This window comes from Vulpes vulpes, chromosome 14 (assembly GCF_048418805.1).
Source record: "Vulpes vulpes isolate BD-2025 chromosome 14, VulVul3, whole genome shotgun sequence".
Lineage (NCBI taxonomy): Eukaryota > Metazoa > Chordata > Mammalia > Carnivora > Canidae > Vulpes > Vulpes vulpes.
The window spans coordinates 23,040,389-23,058,988 of record NC_132793.1 but is presented as its reverse complement, the minus strand read 5'-3'; the positions used below and the strand labels follow the sequence as shown (position 1 = coordinate 23,058,988).

The following is an 18,600-nucleotide window of genomic DNA, read 5'->3' as shown; positions in this document are numbered from 1 at the left end:
GCCTGTGACTTTCATGAACAAATACAATTTTAAAAAAAATTATGAAGGTACTAGGAGGTATTTTGGAAAAACACAGATGTAGTCAGCTCCAAAGAATACTGCTGCTTGGTTTTGAAAAATAATTAACTTGAATCTTGAAATTTTTCTTTACATTTGGTAAGTGAAGCAATTAAGTATCCATTCAAAACTGTTGGTATATAATTGTGACGCCTCCGATTTCAAATTGACCAAATATCTGAATAAAACTAGAAAACTTGTGTCTTGGGGGCACCTGAGTGGCTCAGTACATTAGGTGTCTACCATCAGGTCAAGACATGATTCTGGAGTCCTGGCTGGAGCCTGCTTCTTCTCACTGTCCCTGGCTTATACTGTCAAATTTAAAAAACTTGAGCCTTAAAAAAATCAGTAGAAAGAAAGGAACAGGTAAGAGGATGCCTGGGTGGCTCAGCGGTTGAATATCTGTCTTTGGCTCAGGGCATGATCCTGGAGTCCCAAGATTGAGTCCTACATTGGGCTCCCTGCATGGAGCCTGCTTCTCCCTCTGCCCACCTCTGTGTCTCTCTCGAATAAAATCTTTAAAAAGGAAAAGAAAAAAAACATGTAAAGAAATGAATACTAGAAGGTAATCATTCCATTAGGAGCAACACTGCCTACTCAAAAGGTTCAAGGTAGATGCAAAATCTTGAAGTAGAGTTCAGGATATAAATGGTGATAGCTCATTGCCCAAATACAATTAAGACTCAAATTCCTTAATAAAGCAACAAATGCAGCTAAGTAAATTTCGGAAATCAGTTAAATGTTCACACTTAAAAGGCTTTGTTTGGTATTTAAAAAGTGAAACATTTCTTCACAGAGATCCCTGAATAGACTTAAGAATACCCAGCTTTAAGGCCTAGGCAGCTTTGCTTTTGATAGCTTACCCTAGTAAGTACAGGGCTAAGGTATGGTGAAAAGGAGGAATGTACAGAGACAATTTGAGGGCAAGGTTCCCCAGACTCTGCACAGTAAGAATTTTCCCCAAGAAGCAAGTCTTGAATAACTACTAAAAGTCAAAGAAACTAATATTCTATTTTCAAGTTTCTATGACTTTAAAACATTTCAAAAATGAAGATTTCTTGTGGCCTTTTTAAGAGAATTTTATTTGAGTGGTTCTTACAAAGGTTGTTGCAATATGAAAGTCATTTTTGTTTGATAGAAATATCAAGCTGTCTTGTCAAACACACTGAAGTAACCCAAAAATATATTTCAGAGCTCACAGAGCTTAAAAAGAGCAAAGATTATATGCAACCAGACAAAACCTATTTCTGCATTTCCTATTTCTTGCTCAGACTGCTTTGCTTACCAGACTGTCACTAAACATCTTGAGGAAATGCAGGGATCATTTTGTTTGGAATCTTAGACACACCAGAACACATAATATTTACAAAGAAACTTTTACAGATACATTAATTGAAAAGATACCATCCAGAAATGTAATCTTGAAATCTTTTTCTTGCCAACTGATCACGAAGCAAGATGAGATTTTAATCAACAGCCCTTTAGCTGTCTTGAATTTCCATACACTAAATGTGTACTCCAGAAACCTCTGCTAAACCATTAGCCAAGTATCAACATTAGTGAAACGTGAAATGTCTAACTGCTGTGTAAAAAGTTAGGCTTCTGAAACATTAAAAACATAATTACATCCCTGTCTGCCTTTTTACATTAAGCACATTTGTTCCCCCCTAGAACTATTCCTATAGATCCTTAATGTAATTTTCTACATGTACATTTAAAAGGCAGAACAAGAGAACAGCTTTGTATACAGTGGGATTTGCTAGTTAGGGATAATGAGCACACTGCATTCCTGTTAACATTTTTATTTTTTCAAGGTAACAGGAATTGTATACAAATGACAGTAGACCCTTGCCTCTTTATTTTTATCTAAATAAAAGATAACTCAAGATGAATTCTCAAGAAAGAAAAAAAGCTATGTACATAAGGGACTATATCTTCCTTCATCGTCTACTTGGAACCAGTAGTTGTGTTGCTGTCATAGAATCAGGGAAGAGGTTGTGGTAAGTTGGAAGAGGTACATATGCTGCTGTTATCATTTTACCTGTTGAAAGAAACAGATAGGAAGGTTTAGTTATGTTCACTTAAATTACATCCTCCATAAAACGACTTAGAAAAACAGATGAAACTCACCAGCAAACCACCTGCCATGCAATGCATTGACAGCAGCAATGGCTGCTGCAATTGATGGGCACTTCACATACACGTTGCCCTGAAATACAACAAGAAAAGTTAAGGGAAATATACAATTTTTACAAACTGTCTATAAAAAAACTCAAGAGCTCTATACCAAAAACTTGTTTCATTAACTATTATGTATACCTCGATTTCAATCAAATTATTTTCTCCTTCCAAAACTTGTTCTATTCCTTTTTTGTCTATGGTTTCAAAGCAACTAAAACATTAATCAAGATGCCAGGTTTTCATGGAAAGCTTTTAACACTAACCAGCAACACTGCTACAGCATGGCATGATTTTATCTTCACTTATTAAAGGAGTGTCCTTATTTTGGAGGATGTATATTTAGTATGTTAAAATTTCTTTAAGAATTAAAAAACAAAAACTTCCTAGGATAGTAGTAATATGCCCCAAGTATGCACGAGGGCTAAGTCATAAAAGATCAGTAACATACTGTCACAACACCTGAGGTGAAGTGGGTAAAGGGCAGATTAAACTTCTTTTGCTCCAGGGAAAAAAAATAAAATACCTGAGCAGAATTTTTGTCAACATAAATATGAATAACTCCTCCATGTTTATTACATTCTTCAATCACATCATCCTTAATCTCTGTATCCCATCCAACTTCTTCTTCTCTGTAAAAGAGTATTAAGCTTTATTATATACCATTGAAACTTATAAAATATTATATATATATATATAGTCACTATGTAAGTATTTTAAATATGAATTCTTTTATTTAATTTAAAAATCATTGACATTAGTAGGGTAGGACACTAAAGGAAATCAAAAGCAAGATATATGTCACTATTTCCAAGAACGTTTATGAATTTTTAATTAACGAACTGAGCCATCCAGGCACCCCAGCTTATGAATTTCTTTAATATTTAAAGTATTTATTCATATATATCAAATCATATGTATACCAACAGTTCATCATTTCACAGATGAAGCTAAAATAAAAAGTGCACAAGAATCCAAGGCTCCCTATGGTAAACCATGTATTAATATAAACAATGCAAACAGCACGTTACAAACCACTGTAGAAAACATCACTGTGTAAGACAATGTTTCATATCATATAATTCATCAAATCAACTGAACAGGATATCTACATTTCCCTTGGAATGTATTATAAATATTATTGATAAAACAAACCAGAAGAGTTTGGAAAGATAAATGGCATTCTAATCATTGTGCCTAGGTTATCAGGAAAGAGAAATTCCTGATTCCTGGCCTGCATGAATCTAAGAAGTAAATTTCAGAAGATGCTCTATTCCTACAGATGATTAAAATAACATTAAAATTTCAAAGCCAACAAGTGGTAGACGATAAAACTGACAATAGAAATAAACAAATATACATATGAACAAACAAAACAAAAATAGACCCATAGAGAACAAAATGGTGACTGCCAGAGAGGAGGGTGTAGGGATGGATAAATGGGTAAGGGGAGTGGGAAGTAACACAGGCTACTAGTACAGAAATAGTAAAATCAACAGGATGAAAAGTACAGGATAGGGAATATAGTCAATGGTTCATAATAGCCTTGTATGGTGATAGATAGGAACTACAACTATAGTGAGCACAGAATAAGGTATAGTTGGAAGAACAACTGTTAAGAGCGCGTAAACTACAAGTAACACTGATACAAAACTTCTTAGATATCGTTGGAAAACAAAATCTGTCTACCCTTTACTTCAAATCTCACAAAACACCAAAAGGAATTAGCAATAATAAAGTTATCATTAAATACCCTAAAATGATCAAAACTTATTTGAACTGTGAAATATATTGAAGCATACTAAATGTTAACTTAGAAAAGCTGAATATTAATATTTTCATAGTAGTTGAAACCATTAAATCACATGGGTTTCAATGGACAAGTCCATTTATACTTGTATTTTTCTCAAATAAAAAAACACTATAGTACTATAAATGTACTTTACATTATTGTATGAATGTGCTACGTAAGACATGTAACTTACAAGATTGTGTTTATCGACTGTTTATGCTATTTATGAGGCTTTCGATCAACAATAGGCTCTTAACAGTTAAGATTTTAGGGGAGTCAAAATTTACAATACGATTTTTGACTGTGCAGGCATGGGTCTGCCCCCCTAATCTCCACATTGTTTAAGTGCCAATGGTATATACCATTTTCAACTTGACCAAAGTCTATTACTTACGTTTGAGGGTTAAACATGTTAGAAAGTTGGAAACACTGTGTTGCAAGAGGCTGAACAGAGGCAGCTGCAGCTAAAGCTGAAGCTAAATTAAAAAAAAAAAAAAAAAGAGAGAGAGAGAAATTAGTTTCATGGAAAATGCATCAGACTAGCCCTGTTGAGTAAAACAAAATAAAAAAACCCCACTAAACCCTATCTGTGAAACTAGGATGATCGGTCACTTCCCTAATTTACCTTATTTACTAATGCTACCAAAGTGTGTAACCAACTTGAGTTTCCAGTAAACTGAAGCAACCTAACATTTGAAACAGCTTTTCTTGAATGAGTTGGAATCTGTAGTTTTAGACCAGAAATTAAACTTCAGGTGTAATCAAAACTCATTCAATTAAACAAATATCAATACAAATCAATCCAGAAAGGCAAAGGATAAAATAAAAGATTGATTTAACTGCTCAAGTTTATACACAAGAAGCAGGGAATGATCAAAATATAATCTTTTAGGTTTCTTCCCATGAATACAGTTTAACATTTTCTTTAAAATAAACATTATAAAAGGGTTGTTTAAACAAGATACAGATAATCATCCAACCATTTAAAATTTAATATCCCAGGAATATAAACCCTCTTACAAAATCAAATGAATATTTTTTAAATGACTAAGTCTGTTTTGGCACAAAACAAAAATAGCATAAATCTATAATATTCACTATGAAAAATTAAAAACTACTGGACACTAATATCCAGAAGGAATATTTAAAACCCATACTGGTTTTCAGTTTGAAGTGAGAGCACTGTCCAAGACAGCTGCACCATTGCTTTTTATGTGATTCACAAAACATTACCAGTAGCTGTTACAGAACTCACCGTAATCACTATATTTGAACAAATTTCATTCCAATATATAACAAACAAAGCTAAGGATAAAACAGTGCATTAGAAATTATGGTAATTAAGATGAACAATTACCTGAGGAAATATCAGAAATTATTTTACTGAGTAAAAATTAGGGCTATGCATGAAATATGTCATAAAAATGATGATTTGTTAGAATTACTAGTGCTTTTGGCTGCTCCTTTTTTACTTAAATAAACATTTTTTCATGAAGCTTATATTAAAATAAAAATGCCAAAAAAAGGTAACATCATATTCTATTCAGAAAAGCGAAAGATGTAACCATGTTTATCTTACAATAAATGTAAAAATGAGGCCCACTGTGTACGCTATCATAAACGATGGACATTTTCTTGGAAATAAATCCTAGGTCATTACAAAACAATTGGAGAGTACTTTATTTTCAACCATTTTCTCAAATGAACTATATTAGGACCAAAAAAAAGGATAAAATTTTTAGAAAGTATGTGATAGGAAGGTTCCAGCTGAAACTAAGTGAATGCAAAGCACAATGAATTCAGCATAAAAACAACTAATAGAAAAAAATCTATTAGTTCAACTTTTATAAATCTGTTGAGGAAAAGGAGGATTGAGTACTTGTCTCACTTGCTGGAAAAAAATAAAATATACATTTAATCCCTTTTTTTAAATTTTAAAAAGAGATTTTATTTATTCATGAAAGACACAGAAGTAGACACACTGGTAGAGGGAAAAACAGGTTCACCATAGACAGCCTGATGTGGGACTTGATCCCAGGATTCTGGGATCACAACCTGAGCCAAAGGCAGATGGTCAACCACTGAGCCACCCAGTGCCCCTACATTTAATTCCTATGAAGGAACATGGTAGACCTTTTCATATAGAATCATTCTCCTAAATAACCTTTAAGGACAACACATGAAAGATGGATACTGAATTAATAGCAAAGCGATCAGAACAAATGGCAGAGATTTGGCAATAAAAAACAAGAGAAAATAGCCTACTTTAGATACATTTTCAATCTCTTTGAAATATGCATGCAATTTAGTTCTGTATAATTGCCACATTGCTTGGTACTATTGATACAAATCATGAATTTAGAGTCCTTAACCTTGTAAGTTCAGACTCCTGAAAGATTTGTATACTAAAACAAGAAATTCCATTTTGACTTAATACAAGGCTAAAAAAAATTCTAAGCATACTAAAGCCAAATTTTAAAAAAATGCACATGCACATTTTCTTTAATCCATGGAATTGTAATGATTTGGATTAGGCTGACTGAAATACACATTAGGTTAATTATGTATTTACCATATTATGCCATTCTCCAAAAACCAAAAATACAAAATGTACTAAGTGATATAATGAAAAACTATGTGTTGCTAAATTGACATCTACTTCAAAGACAAATAAAAAGCTCAACTCACCTTCAGTCTGTTGAGAAAGTCTTGTTTGCAAATCTATAACAAAAGAGAATTCTACAGCTCAGTGCAGGAACAATGAAGAGCCTCAACTAACAGGGTAAATGTCAGGAAAGCATTAATAAAAGAGGACTACATAGCAGGGTTCATCAAAATAAACTTATAGTAAAACCTGGCAGCCAAACCTCCTTCCCCATTCCTCATTGACAAGGCTTTGGGGCCTTTTTCTCTCCTCCTATCCTAGGAAACTTAACTTATGCCTGTCTTCCTACTCCTAGTTACTCTTCCACGTCTACAATGGATTCCTCTATACTACTCTTCACATGGGAATAATGGGAAATGGGGAAAGGGAAGCACACCGGTCAGAAAATCCATGAAAACCCTGATCTTGAGAATTCAATTCCAAGTACTTGGGCTACTCAACTCTGGCCGAGAAGATAATCGTTTAATAAGGTATGGTTTCTTGGCATAGTCTGGAAATTTAATGAAGTAGGAGTAAATTTTAACCAAGTTTACTATTATCTATATAATACTAGAAAAATTTAACATAATAACTATTTTTTTTAACATAATAACTATTAAAAATAAATAGAATGGGGATTTTTCCCAGTATATTTCCCCATATAATCATTAAATTCTCCACTAGAAGGAAAGTTAACAGAAAGCAGCAAGGCTAAATAAATACCATTGTGCTATCTTTAAGTTTACAAGCTATAAAAATACAATTAAAAATTGTTTAGATCCAGTAACCTAATTTTCATTAACACGTGTTTCAAGTGCAACAGTTTATCATCGTCTAGGTTTCTTAATTAGGCAAAAATGGCACCTGGCATGATCAGTGAGTGACTGTGACAGTTAATGTGGGTTTTGAGTTCAAGCTCCTCGTTGGATTGTAGAGATTACTTAAAAATAAAATCTAAAAATGGGGGGAAGGTGGCAAAAAGGAAAGGGCATCAGTACCCCAAGTTATGCTGGGGCACAAAAATACCTGTGTCCAAGGGGCTCAAAACTCCTACCTGGGAGTTGAAGAGACATAATTAGAAAATACTAAAGGAATGTAAAGATATATCCATAGAGACACTGTCAATAAATTTTAAATTATAACACAATTTGTCTTTTCTTTCCCTACAATAGGAAAAAAGGTATAAGATACCAAAAATCCATCCTATGGGATGCCTGGCTGCCTCAATCGGAAGAACATTAACACTCTTGATCTCAGGGTCTGGAGTTCAAGCCCCACGTTGGATGTAGAGATTAGTTAAATAAATAAAAGCTAAAAAAAAAAAAACCATAATCCATGCTATTTCAAGTATATGTAAATCCCCTATCAAGACTTAAAAAGTGACTTTACAGGTCATTTGTGAGAAGTTAGGAAAGAAAGCATGGGTTTCATAAAGATAAGGATTCTATCTTAGAAACCACTTTGTTAACCTTCTAAAATAAATTAGTGGATAGAGTGATGACTTACCCTTGGTTTTAAAAAAAAATAGCCTTAAAGAACTTAGGAGTAAGGGTTTTGGACACATTAACATTCTTTATAGCATTTCAAAAAAAAAATTGTGTAAGGATTTAATGTTAACTATCTGGAAAAAAATACTGAGTTATTTAGAAATATTTACCTAAAAATCGAGCCATTATTAATTTGGTTGCAAAAGCAATCTACGGGAAGGGTTAGAAGACAGAATCAAACTTTATAATCATCTCAGGAAACATAAATAAGGGTGAATATAACAGTATCAGTAACTAGCTATTTATAACCAATTTGACTTTTATTTGATCACAGTCAGCCCACCTTAAAAATAAACCGCACAATAAGTGTGCCCAAGAAGGTGAGCCAAACATCATGAATCCAGAAATATTAGTTGAGAATACTAACTTTCAAAAATCTTCAATTAGGTGAGGATATTGTTTATGAAAAACATCAAATCAACATATAGGATACCACACCCAGGATATAAGACTGTTTAGAAATGAATCCTATGTTACTACATCAAATCTCTGAAAACAGCAAATAACTCAGAGCCTCTAAGTGAAATACCTAGAATATGGTAAACAAGCATTTTCTAAATTACTGAAAAAATGATCTGAACAATGGGAAGCAATAGGAAGATTTAGTTTTCAGATTAAATTGTAATTTTAAAACCACAGACTGGGTTACATTTCTGGAAGGGATGGGTTCCTTTAATGGCTTTGATTATAGTAAGCAGCATTCTATGGCTATTTGCTCACTCAAGAAATTAGGTGTATAATATTATTTATACAGTCAAAATTTAGGGATACTGGGGGAGTTATCCCATGACTCAAGACTCAGAAATCCATTAATGGTTAGGACTTTTTCCCCATAAGGATAAACTGGCATGGTTTCATCAGAAAAAAAATTTTAAAGATATATTTATTTAGAGAGAGCGAGCAAGAGAGCACACGCACATGCATATGAGTGGGGGGGGGGGCGCAGAGAGATTATCAAAGAGACTCCATGCCCAGTGTGGAGCCAGACCACCTGGGGCTGGATCTCATGACCCTGAGATCATAACCTGAGCTGAAATCAAGAGACGGAGGCTTAACCTACTGAGCCACCCAGGTGCCCCAGTTTTCTCAGAAACTTTTAAATACCTATCAGATTTCAAAATAAGTAATAGAATCTGACAGGAGAAACACAAAAGGCAGATTTTCTATAGTCACAAACTTGTGGATATCCACTAAAAGGAAAACACTGAAAAGTCCCTTATCTCTAATGAAATTATGACGTGAAAGTAAAAAATGATCCTCTCCCTTTCATTAATGAGTTTTTGATTTAAAAGGAAATCACGACTCAACCACATGAACATTTATATATTTTTCAGTGTATAACTATGGTCTTAAAACTTACATATTTTCAGTTTAAGTCTCATTTTGTTGATAAAATCAATGGACTGATTAAAAATACAAAGTGCCATACTTCTTCAGATTTATATTTCCTGTCTTCCAAAGCCCAAATGCAAATGGTTCTTCTTAGATGTTATAAAAACAAGGTCTTCAATATTTTAAAATTAATGCTATCCTAGGCTCATAGATTTGGGTTGGCGTCAAGGTTTATAAAAGCAAATCTGAGGTACTTAAGTCATAATGAAAAAAAAAAAAAACAAAAAAACGGTTCATAAACTGAGCCCCTTGTTACACAACTGTACTCTATTTTCCTGCCCTCTTTAGGAGGGCCCATTACCCTAACTAAAAAAACTCAAAATAGCATGTACTATTTAGAGGAAAGCAGTTTTCTCTACATTCTCGATAGTGTTAAGTATTTCACATAAAACTGGACTTAAAGGCCCCTGATAGTTTTCTAAACTCAAACATCACAACAAAACATTTTTTGAAATTAATATAAACTTGTTGGGGTTTTAAAAGTGATGTACTTAAAAAGGTCTAATTTAGGCAATTCAAACTAAAAATAGGTATGTAGGGTTCAAAAAAAAATGCCCTGACAGCCTATTATGAGTGAATAATTCTATTTACGAGCTAAGAAGTACTTGATGAATTGAATTCTCAGTAAGTCCTTTTAAATGCAAAAATTTGGCAAATTTTCGAATTAGTGAAAAAACAATGATTTCAAATTAGAAAAGATTCAATTCCTACCTGCCACAGCACCAAATGCCAAAGAGCCACTCATTTGTAGAGCCTGCTGTGCTGCTGGTGGAATCTGCAAACCTGTACCTGTGTAAAAAAAAACAGATCTTGTAACTTGTATTATGTCAAGGGCAGAAAAACGTTAAGTTTTCTGGGTCTTTACTACCACACCAAAGTCACTTCACTAAAAGTATTTACAAGCAAAACATAGTATAATAGTGGTAACTAAATTTTTCAAGTTTAAGAATGGAATTAATATGATAAAGCACAAAGAATCTTATAATGTATGCTGTGGCACTCAAAAGGCATTAGATTCCATTAGAACTTTAAATCAAGTAATTCCATATGAAAGTGCATAAACCACGCAAGGCGGTCAACTCCAAAAATAGAAAAACACCCTTTTCATTTATTAGTTTATGTAAGTGGGCTACCTTTCTCATTACCATATCCACAATAAATCATTCACAACACTAGGAAAAACTTACCTTCTGCAAGCCTTGCCATTAATTGGAGACGACCAGTTGTTCCCAAATCAATTCCAGTCCTTTCCAGTTCATCACTGTCCAAAAATGAGCTAGCACTGGAAGCATCAGTACGTTCAGTAACATGACCAACTTTCATTGGTCTTCCTGCTAACTCAAATCCATTAAGTTGTTCCAAAGCCTTCTTGGCACATTCTGAATCGGAAAACTGTATAATTGAATGAGGGGTAAAAGTAAAAAGTCCCATATGTTAAATCACATATGTTATGTAAGGTAAAGCAATTCTTACTTATTTGGTCTAGTATATTCATCAATAATTACACAATTGGATGCAAAGTAAAGTGGACATTATTCTAGCTTTTAAGTAATAAAGCTATATTATCAGATCACAAAAGCTGATTCAAATCAGCTTTGTTATGTGAGGATTTAAAAAGCAAAATATGACCAAGTAATGCCTATCTTCAGAAATAATCTTAGTAACAGAATGTGTAATTTTCCAAAAATAAAAATGCATCTCCTTAAATGTCCTGGGATAAACTAAAATGGTGTTTTCCTTCCATAAATAAACAACTATTTGGGAGCATGTGGGTGGCTCAGTTAAGCATCTGCCTTCGGCTCAGGTCAGGACCTCAGGGTCCTGGAAGAAGCCCCAAGTCAGGCTCTCAGCTCAGCAAGGAGCCTGCTTCTTCCTTTCCCTGGCAGTCCCCTGCCTGTGCTGACAGAAGGAAGGAGAAAGAACAAACGAACTATTTAGAAAAATTAAAAGTTCACTCAGGGGATCCCTGGGTGGCACAGCGGTTTGGCGCCTGCCTTTGGCCCAGGGCGCGATCCTGGAGAACCGGGATCGAATCCCACATCGGGCTCCCGGTGCATGGAGCCTGCTTCTCCCTCTGCCTGTGTCTCTGCCTCTCTCTCTCTCTCATTCTCTGTGACTATCATAAATAAATAAAGATTAAAAAAAATAAATAAAAGAAAACAGACATTTAAAAAATAAAATAAAATAAAATAAAATTTAGATAGAACACACACACACAAAATTTAAATATAACACAATTATAATTCCTTGATTAGAACTAGGACCTAAAAGAAGAAAAAAAAAAAGAACTAGGACCTATCTAACTTTTTTCTATGACAGCAGCTAAAGTGACAATCTGCATTTACAGTATCAATAACAATTTTCAGAACCTTCCAAAGTTCTAACACCGAACATTTGAAAAATTGCTATCATGTAATTGAATTCCATCTGTAAATAAAACATATGGGAGTTTACTTTAAAAGAGGCACTAAAATTTGCAATTATTCCCGCTGCCACCTAATACTCTCTTCAATCAATGGGCTGCAATGGCCAATCAAACTTTTTTTAAATTTTATTTATCTAAATGAGAAAACATGCATGATGAGTAGGGAGAGGGGCAACAGGAGAGGGAGAATCTTAAGCGGATTCCATGCCCAGTGTAGAGCCCAAGGCAGGGCTGGATCTCAGGACCCAGAAATCATGATCTGAGGTGAAATTAATAGTCAGATGTTTACCCAACTGAGCCATCCAGGTGCACCACCAACACACACTTTTAATAACATATAAAAATATTACAAACTAAAGAACTCATAATGGGGTCATAAACTTCAATTACATGAAGACTTAGCTATGCAAATGGACTATAAACAAGATAACAGAAAACTGGCGAAACGGCATTTGGTAAACACGGCTACAATTACTCTAAACCATTTAAAAATATTAACCATGCACCCTTACCCATTATGAACAACGAATAGTTTCACTATGGTACTTTGATCTAAAACCTTAAAGTTGGGATCCCTGGGTGGCGCAGTGGTTTGGCGCCTGCCTTTGGCCCAGGGCACGATCCTGGAGACCCGGGATCGAATCCCACGTCGGGCTCCCAGTGCATGGAGCCTGCTTCTCCCTCTGCCTATGTCTCTGCCTCTCTCTCTCTCTCTCTCTCTCTGTGACTATCATAAATAAATAAAAATTCTTTAAAAAAAAAAATTAAAACCTTAAAGTTAGAGACGCCTGGGTGGCTTATCAGTTGAGCGTCTGCCTTTGGTTGAGGGCATGATCCCGGAGTCCCAGGATTGAGTCCCAGCATTGGACTTCCTGCATGGAGCCCACTTCTCCCTCTCCCTATGTCTCTGCCTCTCTGTGTCTCTCATGAATAAATAAATTCTTAAAATTAAATAAACAAAACCTGAAAGACAATCATTTAAGTCATAGTATTAATGATAATTGCTTACCGTAATAAATCCATATCCCTTAGATCGACCTGTTTCACTATCCATCATGAGTTGGATACTTTCAATCTAAAAATAAAAACAATTGTAAGTGCAAAGAAGGAAACAAAAGCATTTTATTCTTTGAAACTTGGTTTAAAGTATCTTCCCCGAAAAAAACAAAAACAGACCATCAAAAACCCTCATTTCCAAAAAACCTCTGAAAGCCTAGACACTACCCAAACAAGAAACTATGCACTGTGGAGCTTGGAAAAAAAAAGTACAATCTTAGTCTTTTGCCTCAAAAACAAACCACTAAAATTCCAGATGTCCTTTGTAAACTACAATCAGGTGTAAGAAATAAAGTTGTTTCCTTTCCATTATATGAAAAATACGAAACATTAATTCTAATACTAGACACGTTAAATTATCCAAGATGTTGGATTAATTAAGCAGGGGTATCTGGGTGGCTATGTCAGGAAAGCATGGCGACTTTGGGCCTCAGGGTTGTGGATTCAAGCCCCATAGTGGGTGTACAGATGACTTTTAAAGTCTTAAAAAATAGGGGTGCCTGGGTGGCAGTCAGTTATGTCTAACTCTTAGTTTTAGCTCAGCTCATTATCTCAGGGTTCATGTATCAAGCCCTGCCCTCAGGCTCCACGCTCAGTCTTGAGACAGTCTCTCCTCTGCCTTTCCCCACTACCCCGCCCACCCTTCTCTTTCAAATATATGAATAAATCTTTAAAAAAATCTTAATAAAATTAACACTGAATGTAGTTATCACTGCACAACTGTCAATACATTAAAAGGCAATCAACTGAACTATATGACTTGGGTACATCACAGTATCTCAATAAAGCTGTTCATTCATAACATGAAAAAACAGAGTAGTCATATACTACAGTTCTTCATGTTGTATTATTTTTAGGAATACATTAATTTTGTGACTATTATTTACTATGCAATTATACTTGGATCAAGAACCAATTAAGGATAATTGGAGATACTGGGACTTACTCTCCCAAAAGGCTCAAAGATCCCCCGAAGCATATCTTCAGTTATGTTAAAGTGTAATGAGCCCACATAAAGCCTCATAGGTCCAGCACTTCCCTTTTGTAGATTGTTTGCCATTGCTGCAGCTCTGTTTTTTTCTGCCTATAAGTTGGATAAGACAAAATGGACATCACACACTAATCCAAAACATTTTAATCATAGTAAATCTCATTCAGGTTTGCTTAATGACAAGTGATGCGAAAAGTGATGAAAACACACTCTTTAGTAAGTCATACACAAAAAAGCTTTTGTATGGTTCCACTTATATGTGACCGTGATTAATGGCACCGAATTAAGAATATGGTTCAAATGCCATTTTCTAACCATAAACCTCAATATTTAACATAAAATACATATTTTACAGCAACTTTTAAGTTTTAGGAGCATATACAAGTCATATATTAAACAATCATATACCTCATTTCCTACATAAAATGAAATCAATACTAAAACTACACTATGCCATCTAAATGAGATGCATCCTGATATCAGATCATGGTAAATGTGGAAAGTAATACTGTTTTTTTGGAATTCATAAATTATTCAATATTCATTAAAATTAACACTCAAAATCAGTGTTACTCAAAGTACAATACACCAATTGCTGCTGCCATAAGGGTTTTTTTATGTCAGTATAAAATCAAATCAAAGCTTTCAGTTTAGCTGTCATCTTTTCCATTGGAAGTCTTTCTCGGATCCCTGGGTGGCGCAGCGGTTTGGTGCCTGCCTTTGGCCCAGGGCGTGATCCTGGAGACCCGGGATCGAATCCCACATCAGGCTCCCGGTGCATGGAGCCTGCTTCTCCCTCCGCCTGTGTCTCTGCCTCTCTCTCTCTCTCTGTGACTATCATAAATAAATAAGAAATTAAAAAAAAAAAAAAAAAAAAAAGGAAGTCTTTCTCAAAGATAGTATAGCTCCGCCTTCCGCCCACAGTGTGATCCTGGAGGCCTGGGATGGAATCCCATGTCAGGCTCCCTGCACAGAGACTGCTTATCCCTCTACCTGTGTTTGTGCCCCCCCATGAAAAAATAAAATCTTTTTTAAAAAAGGGTTAAAATTAGATTAATCATAAATTCATTTAATTTGAGGATCCTCAGCCTTTTTCAGGCTGATATACACACCATTAAATTTGTCCTCCATTGCAGGAAGTGAATCAAGGAATTAATCTTTCTCATTTCCTAACAATTACTTTCCTATTGTGTATACACATTCAAGTGAAAAACACCCAATATTTAGAACTTAACTTTATAAAATCATTTAAGTTTGATGAAGTAACCAGTTTAGAAGTTACACAATATCAATCAACAGACTATTTCATCTTGGATTGCAAGAATATTTAAATCCTATATTCTTGGGCAGCCCGGGTGGCTCAGTGTTTTAGCGCCGCCTTCAGCCCAGAATGTGTTTGTGGAGTTCCAGGACCGAGTCCCACCCACATCGGGCTCCCTGCATGGAGCCCGCTTCTCCCTCTGCCTAGGTCTCTGCCTCTCTCTGTTTCTCTCATGAATAAATAAAATCTTTTAATACATAAATAAATCTTATATTCTCCATTAAAAAAAAACCCCTGAGCTATCAAGCATGACAGGTATCAATAACTGTCTTAAAAATAGGTATTGACAAAGAATCCTAAAAATGCTTTCATATCATAGAATGATACATTCCAATTTTTCCACATTTAAATAAACATTAGTAACACTAATTTCATTTCAAAGGCAATACTGGATTACTATGAAGTACCAGCAAAGAGGAACTAAGCAAAACATTCTCAAAATTAGTTCAAAACATCTTACCTTCAAGAAATGCTAAACAGGATAGCTATTCGAACTAATTATAACATTTTATAGGGCAGCCCGGGTGGGTCAGCGGTTTAGCGCCGCCTTAGGCCCAGGGCATGATCCTGGAGACCCAGGATTGAGTCCCATGTCAGGCTCCCTGCATGGAGCCTGCTTCTCCCTCTGCCTGTGTCTCTGACTCTCTCTCTCTCTCTCTCTCTCAAGAATAAATAAATAATCTTTAATAAAAAATTTTTTTTATAAAATCTTATACTACTGTGTATTATAAAATAGTGAAAACATTTGTAATTAAACATTGATTAAAAATGTCAAAAATAACTCTATTTTAAATAGTAAGCAAATTCTTAAATGCTTCTATCCCCATCCAATAAATCATCACAAATCATTAAAATTCTAGACCAAGTTCTCAGGTCTTTTTCATGAAACAAATTTACAACTTGCATTAGAACAGAGGGATCCCTGGGTGGCTCAGCAGTTTAGCACCTGCCTTCAGCCCAGGGCATGATCCTGGCGTCCCGGGATCCAGTCCCTAATCAGGCTCCCTGCATGGAGCCTGCTTCTCCCTCTGCCTGTGTCTCTGCGCCTCTGTGTGTGTGTCTTTCATGAGTGAATAAATAAAATCTTAAAATATATATATATATAGGATGCTGTTAAGAATATATGGTATCGAAATAACGAAGATAAAGTTAATAATAAAAAAAAGCTGTTCTAAGATCTAAATGAAGGTAGTAATGATTACATACTACAGTACTACAGTGTAATACTAAGCAACAGCAGGCTTCTTAGACTATCACACTAATCAAATTCCTAAAAAAGGAAAAAATTACCTGTGATGCTTGTACTATGATTGGCACTCCTAAAACACGTTGGCCAGTTAATCCTATTGCTAGAGGCACTGAGCTAACATCCACAAACTCCACATATGCAATTCCTTTGGAACGTCTTGAATTTCTATCAGAAATCATTCTCACATCTCGAACCTAAAAAGAAAACACACACTTAACAAGATACTCCTTATGCAACATCTACTGTAAAACCAATTAAAAAAAAATTTTTTTAACTGACACCGTGGTTTTATTTAAGTTATGCCTATGCCCAACATGGGCCGTGAACTCACAACCCTGAGATTAAGAGTCTCGTGTTCTTTGGACTGAAGCAGACAGGTGCCCATGTTTTAAGTAACGTGTCAGTCCCCTTCTACTTTTGATGAATGTGTGATAATAGGTTATTAATTCCAACATTATTATAACTTCTGAGTCAAAATAGAAATGTCACCCAAAAGCTTCCCTAACTGAATTTTACTGTATCAAAGGACTTGGTGTTTAAAAGTTCTCTAATTTGGGAAGCCTGGGGTGGCTAAGCAGTTGAGTGTCTTGCCTTTGTCTCAGGCAGAGATCCAGGAGTCCCAGGATTCAGTCCCACATCAGGCTTCCTGCATGGAGCCTGCTTCTCCCTCTGCCTATATGTTTCTGCATCTCTCTTTGTGTCTCTCATGAATAAATAAAACCTTTAAAAAAAATTCAAAAAATAAAATTCTCAAAAAAAAAAAAATTCTCTAATTTAACCTAACATATTGATAATTATCAAAATGTTCACCAATTCCCATTTGCTCTATCTCCCTGAACAGACTAAAACCTTACCTTGCCTACTGTAGAGAAAAACTCTTCCAAATCCCTTGGCCGAATTCTTGCTGCCAGCTGCATGCAAAAAACTGTCCTTGCATCTCTTTCCTCAGGAGTTAGATTATCAATAGGTTCCCTAACAGGAATAAATATTAAAATATTTTATAAATTGTTTTCTTAAAATAACTTCATAATATTCATTTTCAATAAAGAGAATAAACTTTACCAGAAGTAGTTTGTCACTATTCCCACTATTTCACTTAAGATTTATACAAAATGGGGATATCCCTGGGTGGCGCAGTGGTTTGGCGCCTGCCTTTGGCCCAGGGCGCGATCCTGGAGACCCGGGATCGAATCCCACATCAGGCTCCCGGTGCATGGAGCCTGCTTCTCCCTCCGCCTGTGTCTCTGCCTCTCTCTCTCTCTCTCTGTGACTATCATAAATAAATATTAAAAAAAAAAAAAAAAAAGATTTATACAAAATGTTCATAAAATAATTTGGTGACTCAATTCCCTTAACAAGATCATAGTTGCAAATGTTTCTTCTACTAGTATCTTACATGGTGTCAGGACAAAAGTCCATTGGCATTTCAATCTTGTAAATGGTATAATTTCTGCAGAATAATAAAAGACCAATCAGAAGCCTGAGAGTTTAAAAATAATCACTAAAAATAACCACTGACTAGCTACAATGTCAAAATGTTCCAAAATTAGTGGAAAGGATGATTTTCTAAAGCAAAATCTAAAATCATGATGTGATTTTAGTTTGACAATCACAAATGACAAACCTGAGATGAGAGAACTATTTTGATTTTTCCCTCTGAACTTTTATTTAACAATTTTAGAAAAAAAAAAAAAACAATTTTAGATATATGGAATAGTGACTTGGTCATTTACTCAGTCTTATAAGACTACAAATTTAGTATCCAAAAAGCAATGTTTCTTGATGGTTATAAAACACAAAAATACCCATACGCAAAACAAAAATTAAAAGTATTATCTAGACAAATACCAGTAGTGGGATTCAATTTATTCATTTTTACAAAGAATCTTGAACATTGAGGGCACTTCTGATTGTATGTAGGAAACTCAAGTGCCCAAGTAAAGAGCAC

The 18,600-nt window shown here is 34.9% G+C and overlaps 1 protein-coding gene across 8 annotated transcripts in view; it reads right to left on the bottom strand.

The window, feature by feature from the left end:
- Window positions 1–1,111: 1,111 nt before the first annotated feature.
- Window positions 1,112–18,600, bottom strand: part of RBM39 (RNA binding motif protein 39) — a 28,858-nt gene continuing 11,369 nt past the window's right edge. For 6 of the 8 annotated variants that reach the window (XM_026009787.2, XM_072735997.1, XM_026009789.2 and 3 more), the window contains 11 exons: window positions 17,507–17,624; window positions 16,694–16,846; window positions 14,038–14,175; window positions 13,045–13,110; window positions 10,798–11,002; window positions 10,322–10,399; window positions 6,716–6,766; window positions 4,422–4,503; window positions 2,762–2,867; window positions 2,188–2,266; window positions 1,112–2,098 (listed from right to left, as the gene is read on the bottom strand). In XM_026009787.2, coding sequence (XP_025865572.1) covers window positions 1,998–2,098; window positions 2,188–2,266; window positions 2,762–2,867; window positions 4,422–4,503; window positions 6,716–6,766; window positions 10,322–10,399; window positions 10,798–11,002; window positions 13,045–13,110; window positions 14,038–14,175; window positions 16,694–16,846; window positions 17,507–17,624 — 1,177 coding nt within the window. In that variant the 3' untranslated portion in view covers window positions 1,112–1,997. The remainder of the gene's footprint in view (window positions 2,099–2,187; window positions 2,267–2,761; window positions 2,868–4,421; window positions 4,504–6,715; window positions 6,767–10,321; window positions 10,400–10,797; window positions 11,003–13,044; window positions 13,111–14,037; window positions 14,176–16,693; window positions 16,847–17,506; window positions 17,625–18,600) is intronic. The other 2 variants (XM_026009788.2, XM_026009790.2) reach the window with 1 other exon arrangement.